The 19,700-nt window shown below is 43.5% G+C and overlaps 1 protein-coding gene across 3 annotated transcripts in view; it reads right to left on the reverse strand.

The window, feature by feature from the left end:
• The window catches only part of SFMBT2 (Scm like with four mbt domains 2), a 103,444-nt gene that overhangs the window by 42,721 nt on the left and 41,023 nt on the right, over positions 1 to 19,700 (reverse strand). For 2 of the 3 annotated variants that reach the window (XM_023918780.2, XM_086886439.1), the window contains exons 5-7: positions 15,849 to 15,937; positions 12,420 to 12,666; positions 7,483 to 7,580 (exon numbers count right to left, since the gene is read on the reverse strand). In XM_023918780.2, coding sequence (XP_023774548.2) covers positions 7,483 to 7,580; positions 12,420 to 12,666; positions 15,849 to 15,937 — 434 coding nt within the window. Of the gene's footprint in view, positions 1 to 7,482; positions 7,581 to 12,419; positions 12,667 to 15,848; positions 15,938 to 19,700 lie in introns of those variants that run through there. The other variant, XM_086886440.1, reaches the window with a different exon arrangement.

Genomic DNA, 19,700 nt, shown 5'->3' on the forward strand with positions numbered 1-19,700 from the left:
TCAACAAATGTAGTATCTGCTAAAAAAATGTCATTTGGGTGTAGATAAACTCCATTTTGTCCATATCACAAGAGTAGGGCTCAGGTAATTTTACAGCGCACTGGGTAAAGCTGATAGAGCAGGGGGACCTGGCTAAGCTGCTTTTGTCTGACACTCAGGGAAGCTGCACTCTGGGCTGGTTGCTCTGTGTCCCCAAACCCAAGGAAGAGCATCACTTTCCAACTGTGAAATGTACATTTTCAGCCCATTCTGCTCAAGACAACTGGAGTAATACAATTTTAAACGCAGCAGCTTACACTGTATGTAGGAAAGTGCAAAAGTCTCTCATTTGGGTCTAATTTTCATATTTCAGGCTAGTTTTCAAATATTCTTAAAAGTCAGGGCTCTTTTAGTCCAGAACAGTCAGATGCACACAAATTACAAAACTGCAACTTCATGCAAAATTCAGAACTGAGTTTCAGTACTGAAAAGTTGCAAGGTTGAGAGGCTGATTAGAAACACTGAACACTTAAAAAATTATTGACCTGAGTTTCCTTTAACCATAACTCTTGCTTTCAGTCCTACCTCTCCTGGTCAACCCAAATTAAGAACACACGGGAGCAGAGCCCATCTGGTATAACTGGGAACATATTAGTTGATTTGGTTCTTGTTTTCGAAGAAATCACCTCCCCTCCATGTTTTCTCTAATTTCTCCAAGAAACTGGCTGTTTCTAATAGCCTAATTTTAATCACAAAGCTCACCTCTGGGAGCCAGTCACAAACACAGTAATAGCAGTGGTTAAACTGCCTCCACAGGAATCTGGCATTTGTTTTTTAATTGAGGAAAAAAAAAAGGAAATAAAGAAAGAAATGCTACCAAATATAACCCTCTGCATTATTCGCAGATGAATCAGTCTTGTTTGTGATTCACCAACTTCCATGGCTAAACACGTAGCAATTTTCCCTGAAGGTGCACTCTCTGCAGGGAGACAGAAAGCCCCTGTAAGACAACATGTGCAAATTGTCCCCTTGTTCTGACAAGAGCCATCAGAGGAAGGCCAAAATGTAGAGATGTGGGGTGAGGATGATGAGGAAAGCGTGCTGGGAGGGAGGTTTTAGAGACACCGTGACCCTTAAACAACAAGAACCAGCTACAAACTGCAGCTACTGAAGAGCCCCTTGAAAAACTGCAGATGCTTCTGCCGAGGATTGGATTTAGCCCTACAGATTTTAAGCTCTTCTTGTTGAATAAAAAATAGTTACCATAGAAACAGCAACATTGCAGAGTAGCCGGTCGAAATCCAAGCGCACCTTCTCCGTATGGCTTGGGTCGCTGCAGATGGCATTAGGGCAAAGATCCCCTCCCACACAGCACTCTGCTTGGGCACTGGAAGCATGGGCAGAGGTAAAAGAGGTGGATATTCATCCACCTGGGATTTTTTTTTGGTGTGTTTGGTTTGAGTTTTTTAGCACCTCAGAGCCACAGCACTTCCCAAGCGTTTGCTGGTGAGACCCGGTTGTGTTACACACCCAGGCCCCATTTCATGGGGGGTAAAGTCACATGGAAAGGATGGCACAGGTGGGAACAGCTACCTGAGTGCTCAGAGTGAAACCAGCAGTGTCTCTGCTCACACCCCCTCAACACACAGCCCCTCGACTGTGAGGAGGGACTGAGGCTGCCCTCGGTAACATCATGGCAGGAATCGTTACTGAGAAATCAATAGGAATTTGTTAGAGCAGAGAGGATCAGAAGCCAATTCAATGCACATTGTGAGCTGCAACCACCCTGAAAAACAGCTACAGACCACAGCTGCTTTTGCTTTCTTTGAGAACATGAATTCATCTTTAGATCATACAATAGCAGACTCATGGAATGGTTTGGGTTGGAAGAGACATTAATGATCGTCTCATTCCAAAACCTCTGCCATGAACAGGGGCACCTTCCACTATCCCAGGCTGCTCCAAGCCCTGTCCAACCTGGCCTTGGACACTTCCAGGGATGGGGCAGCCACAGCTTCTGGGCAACTTGTTCCAGTGCCTCACCAACTCCACAGGAAAGAATTTCTTGCTAATATCCAATCTAAACCTTTCCCTTTTTCAGTTTTAAGCCGTTCCCCCTTGTCCTATCACTATACACCCTCGCAAAATGCCCGAAAATGGGTGATTTTGAGGTATCACCCACCCCATACATGGGAGCAGATGCCGCTGTAGGTGCACATTAGCCCCTCTCAGTGGAAAATACTGCCCAGGGGTGTGGAAGGCAGGAGCTGAGGATGTCACAAACTCCCTCACACCATGCCTGCATGCAGTGATTCAACTAAACCAGGTTATTTTGCTGACTTCTCCCCATTCTCCAGCATGTAATGAAGAAAACTACGCATGCAAGAGGGACAAGGAAAGCTGAGGGACCTGGTTCTCACCCATCCCATCTGCTTGGCTTGAACAGCCTCCAGCATTTCTCTCCCAACCATGACTTTCATGTGGTGCTGCCAAACAGACCCCGGGGGCACCTCAGACAGGGCTTGGCTTCACCCACCTCCTTGGATTGCTCTCCCAAACCAAATCCTTGCACAGTCCTGCACAGTCAGAAGGGAGCTGGAGAGGGCTAGAGCTGCTCACTGCTCACAGAGGTACCACCAGGCTCCATCTCACCCCCTGGTATCAGAGACATCCTCACTCCCTCTGTGGTGTCCCTTGGTTCTTACAAAGATAAATGGTTTCAATGGAGCTGAGGCAGGAGTAGATCAAAAGGCAGCAGAACAACAGAGGGATTGGGAAGCCATGCACGTCTCCCAGCCAGGCAAACAGCAGCCACGGAAAAGGGCTGGCGAGCCCACGGATGGGGAAGAACAGATGGAGTATAAATAATCTGGCAGCCTGCAGACAACACGGCAACTCGCGGGTTATTAAAGCGCAGCGTGCGGAGCCAGGGCCAGCCAAGCCATCAGGGCATGAAGGAGCTCGGGATTGGGGTTTGGCTTCCAAGGGAAACCAAAGGCACACTTGTGCAAAGGCTGCTGCATCAGCACGTGCCCATCGAGGGGGGTGAGGACAGAAAAAAACCCTGCTGGACTTCAAGGCTACTTATGCAGCCAGGTCAGGATTGTCTCTGAGTTGAAAGTATCCCATGAGTTTCTCTCATTTAAACTCTTCCAGAATATGTAACACTGGAAGAAAACACTCTAAAACACCCAAAATGTTTGCTAAATTCTGAGAGATGTTATCTTCTTTTTTTTTTAAAAAAAGTCAAGGTCTTAGAGGAAGTGTCACTCTTACTCTCACTACTAAAATGTACAGTTCATCCTGCAGAAAAAAACATTTTTTTTTTGTAGGAAGGAGTCCTGTTTAATATTTGTCTTCAGGCTTGTGAGTTTAGAACTAGAAGCACCAGTCTGTCCTGAATTTCAGGGGCAGCTCTTGCCTGGGTGGTGGATGGTCCCTCCATCTCCTTAGGAGAGATCTGTCCCAACTGATTCCTTCCATGTCATTAGTTTTAGTATTAATTAATACTATTAACTGGTAACAGGAGACATCCAGAAGCTCCAGTCAGAAACAGGGGAACACTGGGCTGGGCATAATAGTGGGTTTTTTCCTAGAAAGATTTAGAGCTGACAAAACCAAACAACAGCTTCAGGAATGGAGGAGAGGAGGGTAGAGGAATGGGACCAAAGACTATAAATCAGCCAACTTCCACTGGTTTTAGATATCACCTCTCTCTCTCCTAGGTGCTCTTCAAGTAGCTTATCAGGGTTTGGTTTAGGGACGTGGCTGTTAACAGCTCCATCCAAGCCAGTCATCAGGACTCACTTCACAGGAACTGGGAACAGGATGCCAACATGCAAAATCCATGGAGACATGATGAGCACCCCAAATTCTGGGTAGGATTCAGTTGCCCAAACAGAGGTGTCTGAGGTGAGGATCCATAACATCTGCATGGGACCCACAGATCTGGCACAGGAGACTGGAGAAAGCAGAATGGGAGATTAGAGAAGACATCCACGATCTCCTGTCTGCCTCTCTCCAGGAAACTGAACCCATCCACCTTGTACAAGCTGCTGGGCTCTAAAATATGCAGATTTGTAATATTAGGGCTGTTTTTGGAGCATGGCTTCCTCTTAAAGAACACCAGCAATGCCAGCACTGAAGCAAACCACTGAAATTGTTCCACATAACTCGAAATCAGGCCCCAGTAACATTCTGACCATCTTTACTCACAACAAGCCCTGACCATTTTATCAGATGTCCCCTGAAGCCCAAGCCATCATTTATGACCAGTACCAAACCAAGAGCAGGGGCATCCCAACAGCACCCTGAAATCAGAGCAGACATAGCAAAGGATACATGTCCTTGGGTTGTGGCCCAAGGTTTGGAAGGATTTGTGCTCCTAAGCCATTCAAACATCCTTGAAAAAACTCTGTCTGTATTTATTTTTCTTCAAGGATCAACATGTTTTCTGAAAAGCAGGGAACGACAAAATAGCAGGTGCGTTGCAAAAAGCTTTTGTGAAGAGGAAAATTTATGCCAGGATGTGCAGTTTGCAAAACACTATGTTTAGTAGCTGCATAATAGCAGCATTTTCTGGCAGTTAAACATCACGTTCCTTTCTCAAAGGATCCTAAAGCATTTTACAAACACTTCCAACATATGGCCAAGTGTAAAACAGCACCAGGAAAAAAAAAAAAAAAATAAAGAAAAGAAAATCCTGTTTGCAGCCTTCTCCCTGATTTCTGTAACCGGCTCCTGTGGTCTGGTGTCCTCTCCCTGGATGCCAAGAGGGGATCAGGGCTGTGCTGCTGCAATAGGTTTTTGGAGCTGCTGCTGAAGACCACCACGTGCCAAGCTCAGCTCTGCCACACTCCTGAGCATCGATAATTCAGGCTCAAACCCATGGTTTTTGAGTTCTCAGGCAGAACCCAACCCTGTGACACCAAAACTGAGGAGTGTCACCGCTGACAGCAGCAATGGGCTGACAGACCCCTGAGAGCAGCTGTTTCTCACACGGCAAACGTGGCTCTGCTCTGCCAGTGCCACCTCCTGGGGACAGTTTGCTGGCATCACAGTGACACTTCCCTCAGTCATGCAAGCTTTAAGGACAACACAGATTTAAGTCATAATCCAGCCCAGGGGATTTACTCATGAAGAACAAGCACACACCTACACCCTGCTCAGCCACGGAATTCTGCAGGGAAATGTGGGAAAACCAGAATGTAACTGCTCAGTGTGCAGTCACCAAGCCTGCCAAAGTAGACATTTTCAGCTTTCCAGAAGATCTCTAAGAGTTGCCAGCTGTCAAACCTTGTGTTTTTTATCTCATCTAACACATGACAGCTACAGTAGCAAGGAGCCCCAGGCACAGTGTAGAAACAATACTTCTGTGCTGGGTTTGAAAATAAAATAAAAAAAATTAAAAATAAAAAGAAGTTATGAAAGACACCTTTGGATAGGACACTCTTTGCTGGGATCTGGGATTCTGCTTGAAGGTCCCACACACAATTACTGGCTTTTTTTGCAAGATCACTCGAGTTTACTCTCAGATAGTCTCCTAAAGCCTTAACTCATGTTTAAGTCATTACTAGATGAAGACTTGCTCAGAGGCACAGAGGACATCTTGTCTTTTTGTCCTTAATTAAGATGTACAAAATGGGGTTGATTCACCCTAAATGGGCAGAATAAAGTGATGTCCACACACAAAAAACATTATTCAGTCTCCTGCCTTCTGAGCACCAGAACCAGGGCTCAGACAGCACCAAACTCTGAATTCTGGTCATCTTGCGCTCACTTTCCACATTATGATAAACAAAGAAGTCCCAATGACCTAGTTGTGGACCTAAACATTGACATTTTTGCTGCATTTGGCCCCAAAATAGCTCTCCTCTTGGGCCATTCAAGCATTCCAAGGTTTTGCATTGTCTTCTAAGAGGAACATCTTTGCAAGCTCCAACCACACAGCACAGCAACTGGGATTTGCTAAATTCAAATTTATGACCTGCATGCAATAATTAAAATAAGCGGGTATAAGTCTGGCATGCTGGCAAGAGGCAGCAACACAGCTGTTAGTCATAAACTTTTCTTTAAAAAAGGACGTTTCATGAGTCTCATCAGAAACATTCTTCACTCTTTCACATAGACAGGAATAAAATTTACACATTAGACATTCCCTTTTGTGATTTAATCCCTGCCCCACACAAAACACTTTTGATCTTGAAGCTGCCAATGCAAACTTTTAATAGAGTTGGCAGATGGAAGCCTTGGATGAGATGAGTGGCAGAGACCCAGAACTCTCCACACACCACTTCCACCCAAAACAGGGCTCCTCGAGCCCACATCCCAACCCAAGGCCAACACAAATCTTCCCTCTTCTCCCAGCACAGCAGAGCTCCCACACTGACAATGAGCCACTGCCTGGGCTATTAGCAAAGAGTCCCCAAATTAACGTTGCTAATTTGAGTGCTCAGCTGGGCGAGGAGCCTGGATTCCTCATGGGAAGCTGCTGGCACTTCCCTGCAGGGAGGCTGAAGGTGGCACTGGGGTTTTGTGGCAGCCAGAATGGGACATGATAACATCCTTATTCCAGTTATAGAACCATAAAATCATTTCAGTTAGAAAAGCCCTCTAAGATCAAAATCCAACCAATTCCCAGCACTGCCAAGATCACTGCTGAGTGCCACATCCACACATTTAAGGACATTTAATTCATCTTTAGATCATACAGAAGATCACCACACATGAACTGCACCGATTCCATGGATGTTCTGGAGTATTCCAGTGCAGCGCCGCTCGAGGGCTGGGAAGAAACCCACAGGGTCCCCAGGCTGGTGGTGGGGAGGGCAGCCTGGTCCAGCAGGTCCCCAAGCAAGAGGTGACAACACTGGAGACATGGGGTCACTGCTGTGCTCCCACACACCTCCCTGAGCATCCTCTCACTGCCCATCCCACCCCAGCCAGGACAGAACTGTTGGGAGCCAGGCAGGCACAGCTGTAAATCAGGATTATCTGGAGCCACCATGGTTAACAGCAGGGCTGATTCACACGGGAAATTAAAGCCAGTGCCTTGGGGCTGAAGCACCAGAGTGAGAATTATAAAAAAAAAAAATAAATTAAAAAAAGATGTAGAAACAAAATTATCTCTCACTTCCAGTACAGATCTCTGAGGCTTGTGATCAGGTGAAAACTTTGGTGCAAGGCTCACAGAAATCTGTCCAGTTTCTGTCAACTTTTATATTCACAGCCTTAGTATTTCACAGCTGTGTATGGTGTCTTTGCACAGACAGAGTAAGACACAGGAAAAATAACTGGAGAAATCCCTGCTGGTCACCCCCAGCCCCCAGAGAACACCAACCAAGAAATAAGTCCACATGCAAAAAGTGTTTTATACAAACATCCAACTTGTGACCTTCCATGGTTATGAATTATAGCTAAGGCCTTTCTGGAAAAAGTTGAACATAAGCTGCTAAACATGGCATGATATTTATTCAACACAAGCAAAGGAAAAGTATCTTTTACCTTGAATACTTCCATTGGAAGAGGAAAATTTGCTGCATCATTAAGGGATTTTTCCAGAGCGCATTTCCACTCAGTTATAGTCTTCAGAGAACAGATATCTAAACAGACAACAGTAACAAAAAGGAAAGAAGAACAACAAAACCAAGAGGTGACTGTTTGGAGATCAAACATTTTTGGAAGACTAAAGTTCTTAAGTCATATGAATGGACAGAGCAAGTGAAATGAACAGTGTCTATATTCCAAGCTGTGCAGCTTGGATAAATTCAACACAAAGCAACTAGCAGGGGCACACTGGAGGAAGACTGTGTTTTATATCTTGGAGTAAAACCCAGAAAAATTCACATCCTTCAAATACTGCCAAAGGAATGAGAACCATATTAACTCATTACTTGAAAAGAGTGAAAAAAACTCTCCTTCGATTTTCATTTCTCAAAATACCTGATGTTTCCTAGTTTGAGGAGCCTCAGGTCTTTAGCCAATTAGTCATATTTGAACAAAACAAAAATTGTCATTATTAAGGCACCCGTTCATCAGGAAGTGTTTGGGTTTGTTTTTGTTTCTTTTAATTGCAGAGTTGGAGTGGGTGTGGGAAGAAACATTTCAGCTAAATCTCTACCCAGACCCATTTTCTGGTATCACACTCAAACCAGAGCATCACACCAGAGCAAGGACTTACACTTATGAATTTTCATCATTACACTTTTAGGCAACATCTTTGTGCAGCTTCACATTGCTTCCAGTGAGTTTCTTTACACAGGTTTAATATTATTAAATCATGATATTAACAAGCCCTTTATGGTTCAGTGCAGTGAAATGCCTATGAATCATCAAAGGGAACAATGTAGGAAACAATACTGTGATGAGGAACATTATATTGGATTTACTCCTGCCCTAGAAAACACATTGTTATCTTGCACGTAACAAGTTACTGCAGAACATTCATATCAACGCCTCAAAGAGAGAAGATAGGTAGATAGATTGCAACAATTATTAAAATGGAAATGAACATTTGCTCAATAATAAACTTGAACCTTGGTACAGAGTGAAGAGTATGAAGCTTTTCTTTGGCCAGTCTGGTTTCCCACATTCACATCAAAGTTCAATTTGGCCCAATTTGCATTTAAATCCTGTACATCTAATAACCATATATATTTACTAGCTAGCAGAAGATTTACTGTTGTATCTTACAATTCTGAAGGAGAGAATAAAAAATATGCGTAAAAAAAAAAAAAAGGAATTGGCAAGCACTGTTTCCACCTAGCAGTGATGGTACAAGAGAATTTTATGCTCTGAACTCAACAGATTTAAGACCTTATCAAAACAGGATTTGCAGAATCACTCACTGAAGTGGATGTATTTATACTTCCACTATATCAAATCTCACTACTTCAGAACAGACATCAAGGATATGCATATGAATTTAAACACACTCAAAGGGGAATGTTAACCTTTCAGGGCAGTATTTTTAATTCCTCAGCTGTCTGGTTATTAACAGGAATACAGATTTCAAGTCTTGGTTTACAGCGTGTGCGGCGGGCACAAGTGTTAAGAAGTGCACTCTTTATCTAATTGTTCATTATTTTATAGTTTTGCTGCCCCACTTCTCCCTTGCTTGCAGGAATTCTGATCAGCATGAAAGCCAGGGAGACACACAACTCACTTTATTTCTTTTTTTTTGTTTCATTTACAGGGCAATACTTAACACAATATGATTTTACCCCACACTGCAGCCAGCCCGTTGTTTCAAGTCTGAGTTCAGAACTGATACTTCCCTTCTGGAAACAGACCCTCACTTTCTATTGTGATGCCAGTGAAGCACAGGAAAGATGAAATTGGTATTTTGGGCAACTCTGGCCAAGTTTTGGGCAACTTTGCCCCAAATCAGTGAAAACAACCAGTAACTTCTCTGGGCAGTGTCAACAAAATACAAGACACAGAGGCAACTCCAGTGGTTTCAAAGTCCAGCAAGGAATATCATGTACACATTCAATTAGTGGCATCTTGCTTATGCTGGCAAGTGTATGGACACTAAATTGCACGGTTAAAAGAGCATAAAGCATTTTATTTAAGTGCCAGGGCTGCAGGTAATTGAACAAAATGTACTGTGTCAATTTGTATTAGGGTTCACAAGTAGTGAGCAATTAAAATGACTGGCAATTTGTCTTTAAATAAAAAGTAGCATAAAATGGGATGATCTTCTCCTGCGTAAACAGCTGAGTTCAGGCCATCAGTGGCTCTGTGTCAAGCAGCCTGTGCCAATTTGCAGTAGCAAGAAGGCTTATTTCAGACACAGATATACATCTGAAGGGAAAAATAAGCTATAACCACTTTGCTTCAGTTAAATGGGCTTGTGAGATATACAGAGTCTGTTTGGAGAAGACAGCTGGGATGCTGTTTCACAGAATCACTGAATGGTTTCGGTTGGAAGGGACCTTACACATCAGAGGACCCTCTTTCACATTAAGTGGGTGTTAGGATGCAGGTGGCTTCAGAAAAGAGACCCCTCCATCCAAAATATTGTTTGGGTCCATGAGATCTCCTTTATCTGAGATGCTCTGCATCTTGAAAGACTGAGCTGGAAGTGAAACCTGGCAGGTGCCAGAGGTGGATCAACAGGAAAAGGTCACACCCCAGACACAGAGGGAAATAAAACTCAGGGTGGGTACGTAGCATCCAAGTCAAGGGTTGGCAAAACACCGTCTCAAGCTGCAGAAGTGATGTATAACAACACCCTAGTGTGACAGCAAGGGGACACACAGCCTGATCTGGGAGAAGCTACATGTCCTCAGCATCTCTTTGGAGGAGATTTGTAACAGCTCTGATACTCAGTCTAAGGCTGCTCCCTTTGTCAATGCAGGAGTCACCTAAACTGCCTTCAGATGTTCAAAATTTAGGAAACCAGATGTGTGTTCATCAGTTTCAATCCCTCTGAGTGAAAAAAATAGGCTGTAAGAGATGTCATTTCATCTTATCTATGTTAGTTTTGTCTTGGCACCCTCTTTTCCCTACTCATTACAAAGAGAAAGCAGTTTCTCATGCAGAACTGTCTTTTGATGTCTGCACCGTGGCAGGTCAATCTAATCCCTGATGTGTGAAAAACAAGGTACTGCCCACAGAATCTCTCCTTCCTAAGAAAGTCCACACTAGGTTTTTCGCACAACAGACATCTTCCTAGTCCAAATACCCTTCCCTAAAGAAGATGATACTGGAGATGTATCCCTGACACAGTCTCCAGGCCTCAGGTCCTTAGGAGACTTCATTTTTTGAATTTGTGGTTTAACAGCCTCATCTCTGAGCTCCTTTAGAGCTCTCTGCTGCCAGCATCTCATCCTCACAACTCACTACTGCTTCCCTGACTGCTCCAGGATTCCTTTTGAGGAGACTTTAATTTGAAGTACATCCCCTAAGACCAGCCACTTGGGTTTTTTTTTTGTCTTCTTCCACTCAGTTAATGTCTCATGTACTTTATTAATTCATTGTGCCTCATGGACATGTTGGGTGGTTGGACAAGAAGATCATAAAGGTTTTTTTCCAATCTTGAAGATTCTGTGACTCCATGTAAGGTGGACCCCAAATGATCAGGAGTGGAACAACCATCATTCCTGCCTCCAGAAACTCCTCAGATTTCCACTCCTGACTGGCTATTCCCTGCAGTGCAGAGCCTGACAGCTGGGGCCAGAAGGGGGATCAATGAAAGACCCCAGAAGCAGTGATCAGGAGAAAATTTGGGCCAAAACCACCAGAGTTCAGACCTGAAGGCTCTTTTCTCAGAGAACTCCTACAAGGTTCAACTTTAGGAGATGTAAAGTAATGAAGACCTATTTAAGTCAATATAAATCAGGAAGAAGATCTGGGCATTGAATCCATTCATAACAATGTTGACTAAAAACTGAATGACCAGAGAAATGCACGGAGAGGAAACAGCTATCAGATGGAAACAGGTAAGAAAGAGAGACAGAAATTTAAAAGTTAAATGAAGGAGAGGGGAGAAAAAAAGTAAAAAACTCCAGCAAATAAAGAGTCCAGTAACAAATTTAGAGAAAGACAGCTAAAAAAATGAAAAGAAAGGCATGAGGGGTAGGGAATCTACAGAGAAGATGTACAACTGGATAACAGAAGGAAAGAGTAGAAAGCAAATGAAATGAACAAAGAGAAAGAACAAATCTCCTCTGGGCCATTTCCATATTCACTAAACCCATATAGGCCAAGAGGGTTCAGAGATGGTCAATGAAGTTGTTCCTCTGAAACACAAAAACTCTGTAAAATAACAGAGTGGGTGATATTCACGCTCTCCAGCATTCACATCTAAATTAGAAGTGATGGGGAACATTGATTCCTACCTACCAGTGAAGAAGAACACAATCTTCCAAAAAACACTCAAGACCTAAGTCCCACACAAACTTGTGAACACAAGAATTGAACATATAGGGGTCAACTCTCCTCATCAGGTGTGAGGCACAGAAGCCACATCAGAAACACCTTCCCAGGGGTGAGGAATTTTATATTCATGGAAAAACTTCAGCTAAAGCACAAAGAAAATGAGGCACAGACCTGGACACACTGTAAACCTACACAGGAGAAGGTGGATCAATCTGTGATCCCAGACTGGCTTAACTGCAGTCCCAATCCCTTTCCATTCAACCTGGTTTGAACCCTAAACTCAACCCTAAAAAGCTTCTCCACGTTGTAATCTCCTGGTGTTTCATATGGTCTGACAGACTTGCAAAGACTTCAAATGAATTTATTTAATGAACAATACAGTTCACCTGACCCCCTTTGAACCCAAATTAGATGGATCTCACCTCCCGTTTGTGCCACAGCCAGAAACTATTGTCAAAGCAATGTGAATGCTGGGAAAGGACAAACGTGCTGCACAAGTATCTCAAAACATCAGTGAAAGCCACAAAGGGAGACAATATTTTAAGGAGGCTCTTTACCTGCAGGTGGGTCCATTCTGTATTTATTCTCTTGACACCAACCGACTGGTCGAAGTCTGCAATCCAAGTAAAACAACCACTGGTCATAGGATTCAGTCTCCTCCAATCCCACATAGCGAAGGCGTAATCTTCCTCCAACATTTTCAACCACACTAACTATCCAGTACTGAAAGGGATTCTGGGAATCCTGCAGCTCTATTAAGGAATCAACTGTAATGAGGTCTACAGGGTTTTTTCCTCGCAGAGGCTGTTTGAATAGAAGCAAAACTCCTTATTTTAAACTTTATTTGAAGACTTCTCAAGGAAACAGATGACAGCAGAAGATTATTTTTGTTTTTCACACCATCATCCAAGCGATCAGCAAACAGTCTGTTCTTCTTCTATTTTACCCAATGTCTTCCAAGTGCAAATTCAGAAGTAAAACAGAAAACAACAGTTGTGCTAATTTCTCAACTGACATCATCAACAACAACAACAAAAAAAGAATAATAAAAGGTGGAACAGCTTGTAAGGCACATCCATTTAGGACGCTCCTGAACTACTCAAAGCCCAGTTGTATTGCAGGATTTCAAACAAATTCTCATTGATTGCAGCTGATAAGAACCAACCACAGGACTGGACCCTAACATTTACCTAAAAGGTGACTACTTTGTGCATGACCCAGAAATTTCCCTCTGTGTACTCATCTCTTTCCCCAAGATCAGCTTTATCTTATTCCTACTGGCATGGAGAGCAAATTATCGCCCCCAGACATGGATGTATGAGTCTGTGGGGGTCATCTCAAAGCTCAAAGCCCACAGGAAGTTTGGGTCCAAGCCCAAGGCACACAGGATTTGTTGGGTCAAGCCACCATGCCCAAGAAATCCCAGTGACTGAGGTTATTTGATTCCACATGGTTATTTTCTGGGATCCCAGTTCTGCAGCCATTTACACATGTGTGTAACTTTCCACCTGCAAGCACAGGCATTAAAAAACCATGAGATGCTCTGCAGAACAACCCCTTTGGGGCTCAGTGTTTTTGTTTTGTGGCTGTGAGCATTCTCTGTGTTCTCAAGCTTTAACATAATGGTTAGATTTCTTATTTTTTATTAAACACAAGTTTAAATTCTTATGCAATGTCTCAGTTCCGGGGTTTTAAGAGCAGCATTAAAATGACCCCAAGATTTGGAAGCATTGGTCCCCAAAGGAGATGCTAAGCAAAGGCAAAATCCATTAAAAACAAAGACTATTTTTTTCCTGTGTGTTTGTCCCACTTTTACTTAATTAAACCATGTAAGTATCTCACATTAAATTTTAAAATATTAATTCTGAAAATCAAGAGTCAGTCCAGGATGGTTCTTTCTAACAGTGGCTACAAAACAAAAATAAGGAGAAAGCCTTATTTTTCAAAAAACTATTTTTCCTAATGAATATTGAAAATATTCAAATTTTGAGATGCAACTGATTTTCATACATCTCTCTTAATCTAAAAAAGCAAGCAAGAGAATGAGAATATGGTACAAAAAAAGCAATTAAAATTAACTAAAAGCTTATCACATGTACAATTTTTAACACCTTTATGATTAACAGATATTTCTCAGAACAATATATTTGCCATAATAAGGTACTTTTCTAGAGTGCAAGCTGCAAGCATCTGTATAATCTCTTCAAATATTATTTCATGGCAAAATGCAGTGTCAGAATTTAATAATACAACAGAAATCCACTTAAATGTGGATTTTTTCCCCCTCTCATACAACTGCTTCATTGCAACAAAATATTCTTTAATATGAAACGATGGTGTAATGATTTAACTTATTATAATAAATCCCTGGCTGTATCAAAGTGAATATTGCTTCCCTGATTTGTGTGCTAAATTTTAAGCCAATGGGTTGTCACTTACCCCATGAGAACTGAATGGCTAGGATTAATAATCGGCTTGCATGAAATATTAACATTTACCATAATGCAAGAACCCTTCACATGCGTAGCTGGCATGTAAAAAAAGATTTAAAAAGTAGCACTACATATTGATTTAACAGTCTAACAACAATGTGCAGCACTCACGAACAGCAAATCTGCCAACAGGGGCCAACATACATTGCACGACACAGACAGCACTGAGCACATAAAACACCAGAGAAGGGTCAGAAACTGTTTCAAGCCAACACAATGTTTTCTCTCTCTGCTTTTCTGCCTGGGGCTGCCTCTCTTCCCTGCCTGCAGAAAGGGGAGGTTTGGCACACACCAGAGATGGGGGCTGGACACCATCAGATTTCTGCATATGCCACCTGGGAGTAGTCCAGGAATGGATTATTTGGGGTCTGAAAAGGATGTTCATCCCTCAGACCTGGGGAGGAGGAAATCCCTAATGGATCAATATTAGTTCTCCCTGCCAGGTATATTCATACTGCTTGGGCATGTGGAAAAAGGATGTAGCTGCGGATGGTGGAAGTGACCAGGGACAAAATGATCAAAAATGGTGCCTGGATGCACACTGGCTTCCCACAAGCCAGTGTGAGCACTTTCATGGAAGTGAATTCCTGTATGCCCTCACTTTCAGACTAAATACAGAGGGACAAAGAACGAGGGGCTCCTGCAGGACCATCTGTCTGTCTCCTGTCCAAATGCCCCCACAGCATCCACATGAGAGCAGAGCAGGCCCTGCAGCAAAAGCTGCCCATTATTTCAAGGTGAACCTGTGGGATTTTATCCAGGTGTGAAAGTACCCTGAGGCTGTCCCAGGTGCAAGTTACCCTGTGGATCTGGGCTGAATGGCTGCATCTGAAAAATAAACCCTTCTGCTCTTCTGAGGCCACCTCACCCAACAACTTCCCAACTAAATGAGACTGCTGGATTTAGGTGGAGGGAATGTCCTTGAGGGAGCACTTCCCATATAAAGATAAACCTGACAGAGCTCCCCATCAACCTATTAAACCCCCTCTCCAACCTGTCCAACAGAACTACAGAATGGTTTGGGCTGGAAGGGACCTTAAAGATCACCCTGACCTTAAAGATCAGGGGGTTCCAACCCCCTGCCACGGGCAGGGACACCTTCCACTAGACCAGTTTTCTCCAAGCCCCATCCTGCCTGCCTTTGAACACTTCCAGGGATGGGGCAGAGATGGATTGGCAGCTCAGGTCACCAGTTTGATGGATCTAACGGGGCACTGAAGGGCTGAGTTCTCCCTTCTGTGGATCCCCTCCATGCCCTCCTTCCCCCACCAGGCCTCTTTTGAGCACCCATTTTTATCTAAAGAACTAAAAGGCAAAACAAACGCCCTGTGACTGGGTCAGAAGGAGAGCCAGCAGAGTCCAGGCACTGCTGCCACAGATTTTGGGGCAGGGCTGGGTCAGGTCTCAGGGCTGGCACACAGACACTGCAAGCACACAGCCCTGCGGGCCAGGAGCACACACACCGAGGAGGAGGAACTGCAATCTAATACATACACCTTCCAGCAAATTCGCAGGGGCCGTCCTGGCACCGGTCAGATCCTGGATGAGAAACTCTGTCCAGTCCATGTATTTCTCCTTGATTGCTGAGGAAGGGGAGGGAAGAAAAGAATTGCTTAGCACAGCAGACTGCAGCGATTTGCCCAGTGTGTGTCCCACAGTGGACCTGGTGTATTTATTACAAAGAAATTCTTCATTATCAGAGGGATGAGGCACTGGCACAGGTTGTCCAGAGAAGCTGTGGCTGCACCATCCCTGGAAGTGTCCAAGGCCAGGCTGGACAGGACTTGGAGCAACCTGGGATAGTGGAAGGTGTCCCTGCCCATGGCGGGGGGTGGAATGGGATGATCCTTAACCATCCTGTGATTCAATCATTCTAGAAACTTCTCCTCCTCGGGATTTACCAGCTCAAAAGTTTTGTATGCAAGTGCAACTCAGATGAGGAAAAAAGCTGGTTTGTTGTCCAGTTCTTTGGGCAACCTGTGCACACAGTTAAATTCCAAAAAATGGGAAGGTGCTGTTCCACTGTAGCCACCAACAGTGATTTACAACATCGTGGCTTATCATCCCCATCTCTCCTGTTCAGAATTGGCCACTGCTTGTGCAACCACTCGTTTCCTGCTTATCACCTGGGCTCAGATGTGATTTATAAAGTCTCTTTGTATGTTCACTAATGACCTCCGGGAAAAAAATAAGCTGCGCAAACTTTCAATTCCTTGACAGCAGAACAGAAACTCCAGGTGCTTTTCCAACAAAGTAGAAAAATCAACCCTGAGAACATCATGTATCAGCTGCTGAGTCAATAGACTAGCAAGAAGAAAGACTTAAAATCTTTCCTTTATCAAGAACTTCTCTTGCATCTAGAAAAAAAATGAGTAATTTCTGAGGTAAACACTCTGAACCAGTGTTACTTTAGGACATGTATGTGGTTTTATAAGATTAGAACTGAAATATATAAATTTTGCTTCTAGGATTCACGTTCAGGGTCAGCTCTGGTTAAAATCAGTGGACACATAAAGGCAATAATTCAGCAAATCTCAGCTTCAGAGAAAGAGATGCCTCTTCAAATGCGCTGTGCAGTTCATTCAGAAATCCAGAAATTAGACTTTAATTCTACCTGCCTGTAAATGAGAATTAAAATACATCTGAAACTTTGTTTTCTCCCAAAATAATCTTACTTATATGTGAGAGAATCATCAGGAATGCAGTTATGTCGCTAACTTAGAAACACCTAGAGAAAGGAAGAAATCACAAGCATTTGAAAATTTAAACATTTCCTGCAAATAAACAGCTAAATATGTTGTTTAAAGACCATTACCCCACAGTAATCCATAGGATTGGGCATGGATAAAGACACAAGTCACGCCCAGTACACCTTACCTCAACCTCATTTCTGAGCTGTTCTCCTTCCCCAAAAGCCAGTTCTCTAAGTTTGAGCTATACAACCAGTTTAAATATCTAAATTACTTTAAATGTACATTTAAATGTATTTAAAAATATCAAACCTTGCACTTCTGGACTTGAGCCTCCATAAAATAGTGTTTGAACTTGCCTGGAACCACTCTAAGTCTTTTGCAGCCCTGATTTTGCATGATTTCCAGGAGATTTATAACCTTTGCATCATTTAAGATGAAAGAACAGCCTGGGAAGAAATGGTTTAGATACAATACTTTCTGTCTCAACACTCCTGCTGTGTACACCTCATCAGTTTCTGTCCACCTACCTCAGGATAAAGGAAACAAGCTGAATTTTTGGCATCAGGGAGAGGACAGTAATTGTGGTAATGGAAGAGGCTAGAGTCCCTCTAGCTTAGACTTCTGCCTCTCCCTGAGAACAGCACTGGGTGCAGCACAGAAAGGTGCAAGTTGAACTCGATTTTGGCTCATTCCCACAAAGTTGTCAGCCAAATTTCTGAATGCCAGAGCTTCACTACCAAGGAATGACAAATGTGATAAAAAGCACACAGTTTGAACTTTCAAAGCTGGCAGGAGTGGGGCGGGGGGGAGACAGGGGGGAGAATAGGATTTTCAAAGTTGACAACAGATTAACAGATTTCAGGGGCTTCCACTTCCAGATGCCCAACTGGAGATGTCATAACGGTGCCTGATTCACAGATCTGGCTGTCTGTCAGTCAGTCTCCCTTCCAGTGCCTTTCAGAGAGTAAAAAAAAAAAATCCCCTGTCCTTTTTAAAAGACTTGCACCTCACAGTTTGACATCTAAATAAGCTCCTCTCCACATTCATATCTGGATTAGAGGCTTCCAAAGTCTGAAAGTACCAAGGTGACCTCTGTTTTCAGACTAAACAGGCTCAGCTGAAAGAAAGCCTGAGTTATTCTCAGTTTCTAGGTGGTTTCAGAACCATCCTTCCCATACAAATCTAATTTCTAGGGTTTTCCTCTATTTTATTCCGCTTTTGTGGCATAGATAAAACAACTCTGAAAACCTCTGAGAGACAATAAATTGCACTGGAAGTTGTAGGAACAGGGATTTGTACCTTCCTCTATGCTTATAGAGCATAATCAGCCTTCTCAGTTTTACAGTTCAAGTCACCACAATGCAAATATTAATTTTTAGTAGTAATGAAGTGAATCTGAATGATCATGGTATCTGCAAAAGCCTCTGAGGACCAAGCAAAATGTTAAACAAATATATCCAAACTAAGGAAAATCTGCTGGGTAAATGAGAATAGCTGTCAGTGCAATGCATGGGTGCCCAACCTGTGCATCCCCCTCCAGAAATGCTGGTGCTCCTCTGGCATATCAGACTCGGCACCTGGGGACTGAAGCAGTGAACTTTCAATCACTTTTCCCCATTTTCCCTCGTTAGCTACAGGAAAAGGCTCTACTGAACCTCTCCTACTGCTGGACAGGCTGTGAGAACTCTGAATTTTTTTGCAGCTGGCTGGCCAGCTGGTGGGAAGAGAAGGTGGCCAGGATAAAGAATCCTGCTCCATGGGGACCTAAACTCCATTAGGATTCCTGTTTTCAAAACATTTTTCCCTGCCTTAAATAAATTCAGTGAGTCAGGAGTGGTCCATGGGTTCAGAGAGCCATGCTTTCTTCACCTTTCAATAGATCCATTTTCCCAGAAGACCCCTGTGAACTTCCCCTGTATTTCTACTGCAGACTGACTTCATTCAGGACTAACAGCACAGAGGAAAATCCATCTGAATCCAGACCACCACAGAAACACCTGAGAAAGATCCCACATTTCCCTCCCCAATTCCTGAGGAGCAGCTCTAGAGATGCAGCAGTTCCCAGCAATGGGCTGGGGAAGGCTGAGCCTCTCCCAACAGACCTCAGTGAAATTACCCACACAAAGTAAAAAACAGGTCCCTGCAGCTCACTGCCTCCTTCTGTGAAAAAAACAGTTATTTCAGAGATCCCCTTCTAGTTGGCAAATATTACAGAAAATTCTTAAATGAGAAAGAAAAAGGACTTTTCTAACATTAAAACTCAGGTTAGAAAATTGAGTGCCCTTTCCAGAGACCTGAACTCCACCCAAAAATGGATCATATCCAATATCCCTCAAATTCTTCCCACTTTTCTCTACTTGATTCACCTTGCCTACAATGTCTCTGACTCCCATTCCTCCATCCCCTTCTGACCCACTGCCATTTCCTCACTTTTCTTCCTTAGTCTCATTTTCCCAAGCTGTGTCTTGAGACTCCAGGCTGCAGCTGGACCTGGCACCACCTGAGGAGCAGGGGCTGCTGCCAGACTGGCCAAGGCACCACTAGGATTTATCATCAGGTTTTCCTTATCAGCAGCTCAAACCCAGCCCTTTCCCCTCGCTCTGTGCGTGCTGACCATGAAAACCATTCCAAGAGCAGCTGGAAATGCTGGAGC

The sequence above is a fragment of the Cyanistes caeruleus genome, chromosome 4, assembly GCF_971803275.1.
Source record: "Cyanistes caeruleus chromosome 4, bCyaCae1.hap1.1, whole genome shotgun sequence".
NCBI classification, from domain to species: domain Eukaryota; kingdom Metazoa; phylum Chordata; class Aves; order Passeriformes; family Paridae; genus Cyanistes; species Cyanistes caeruleus.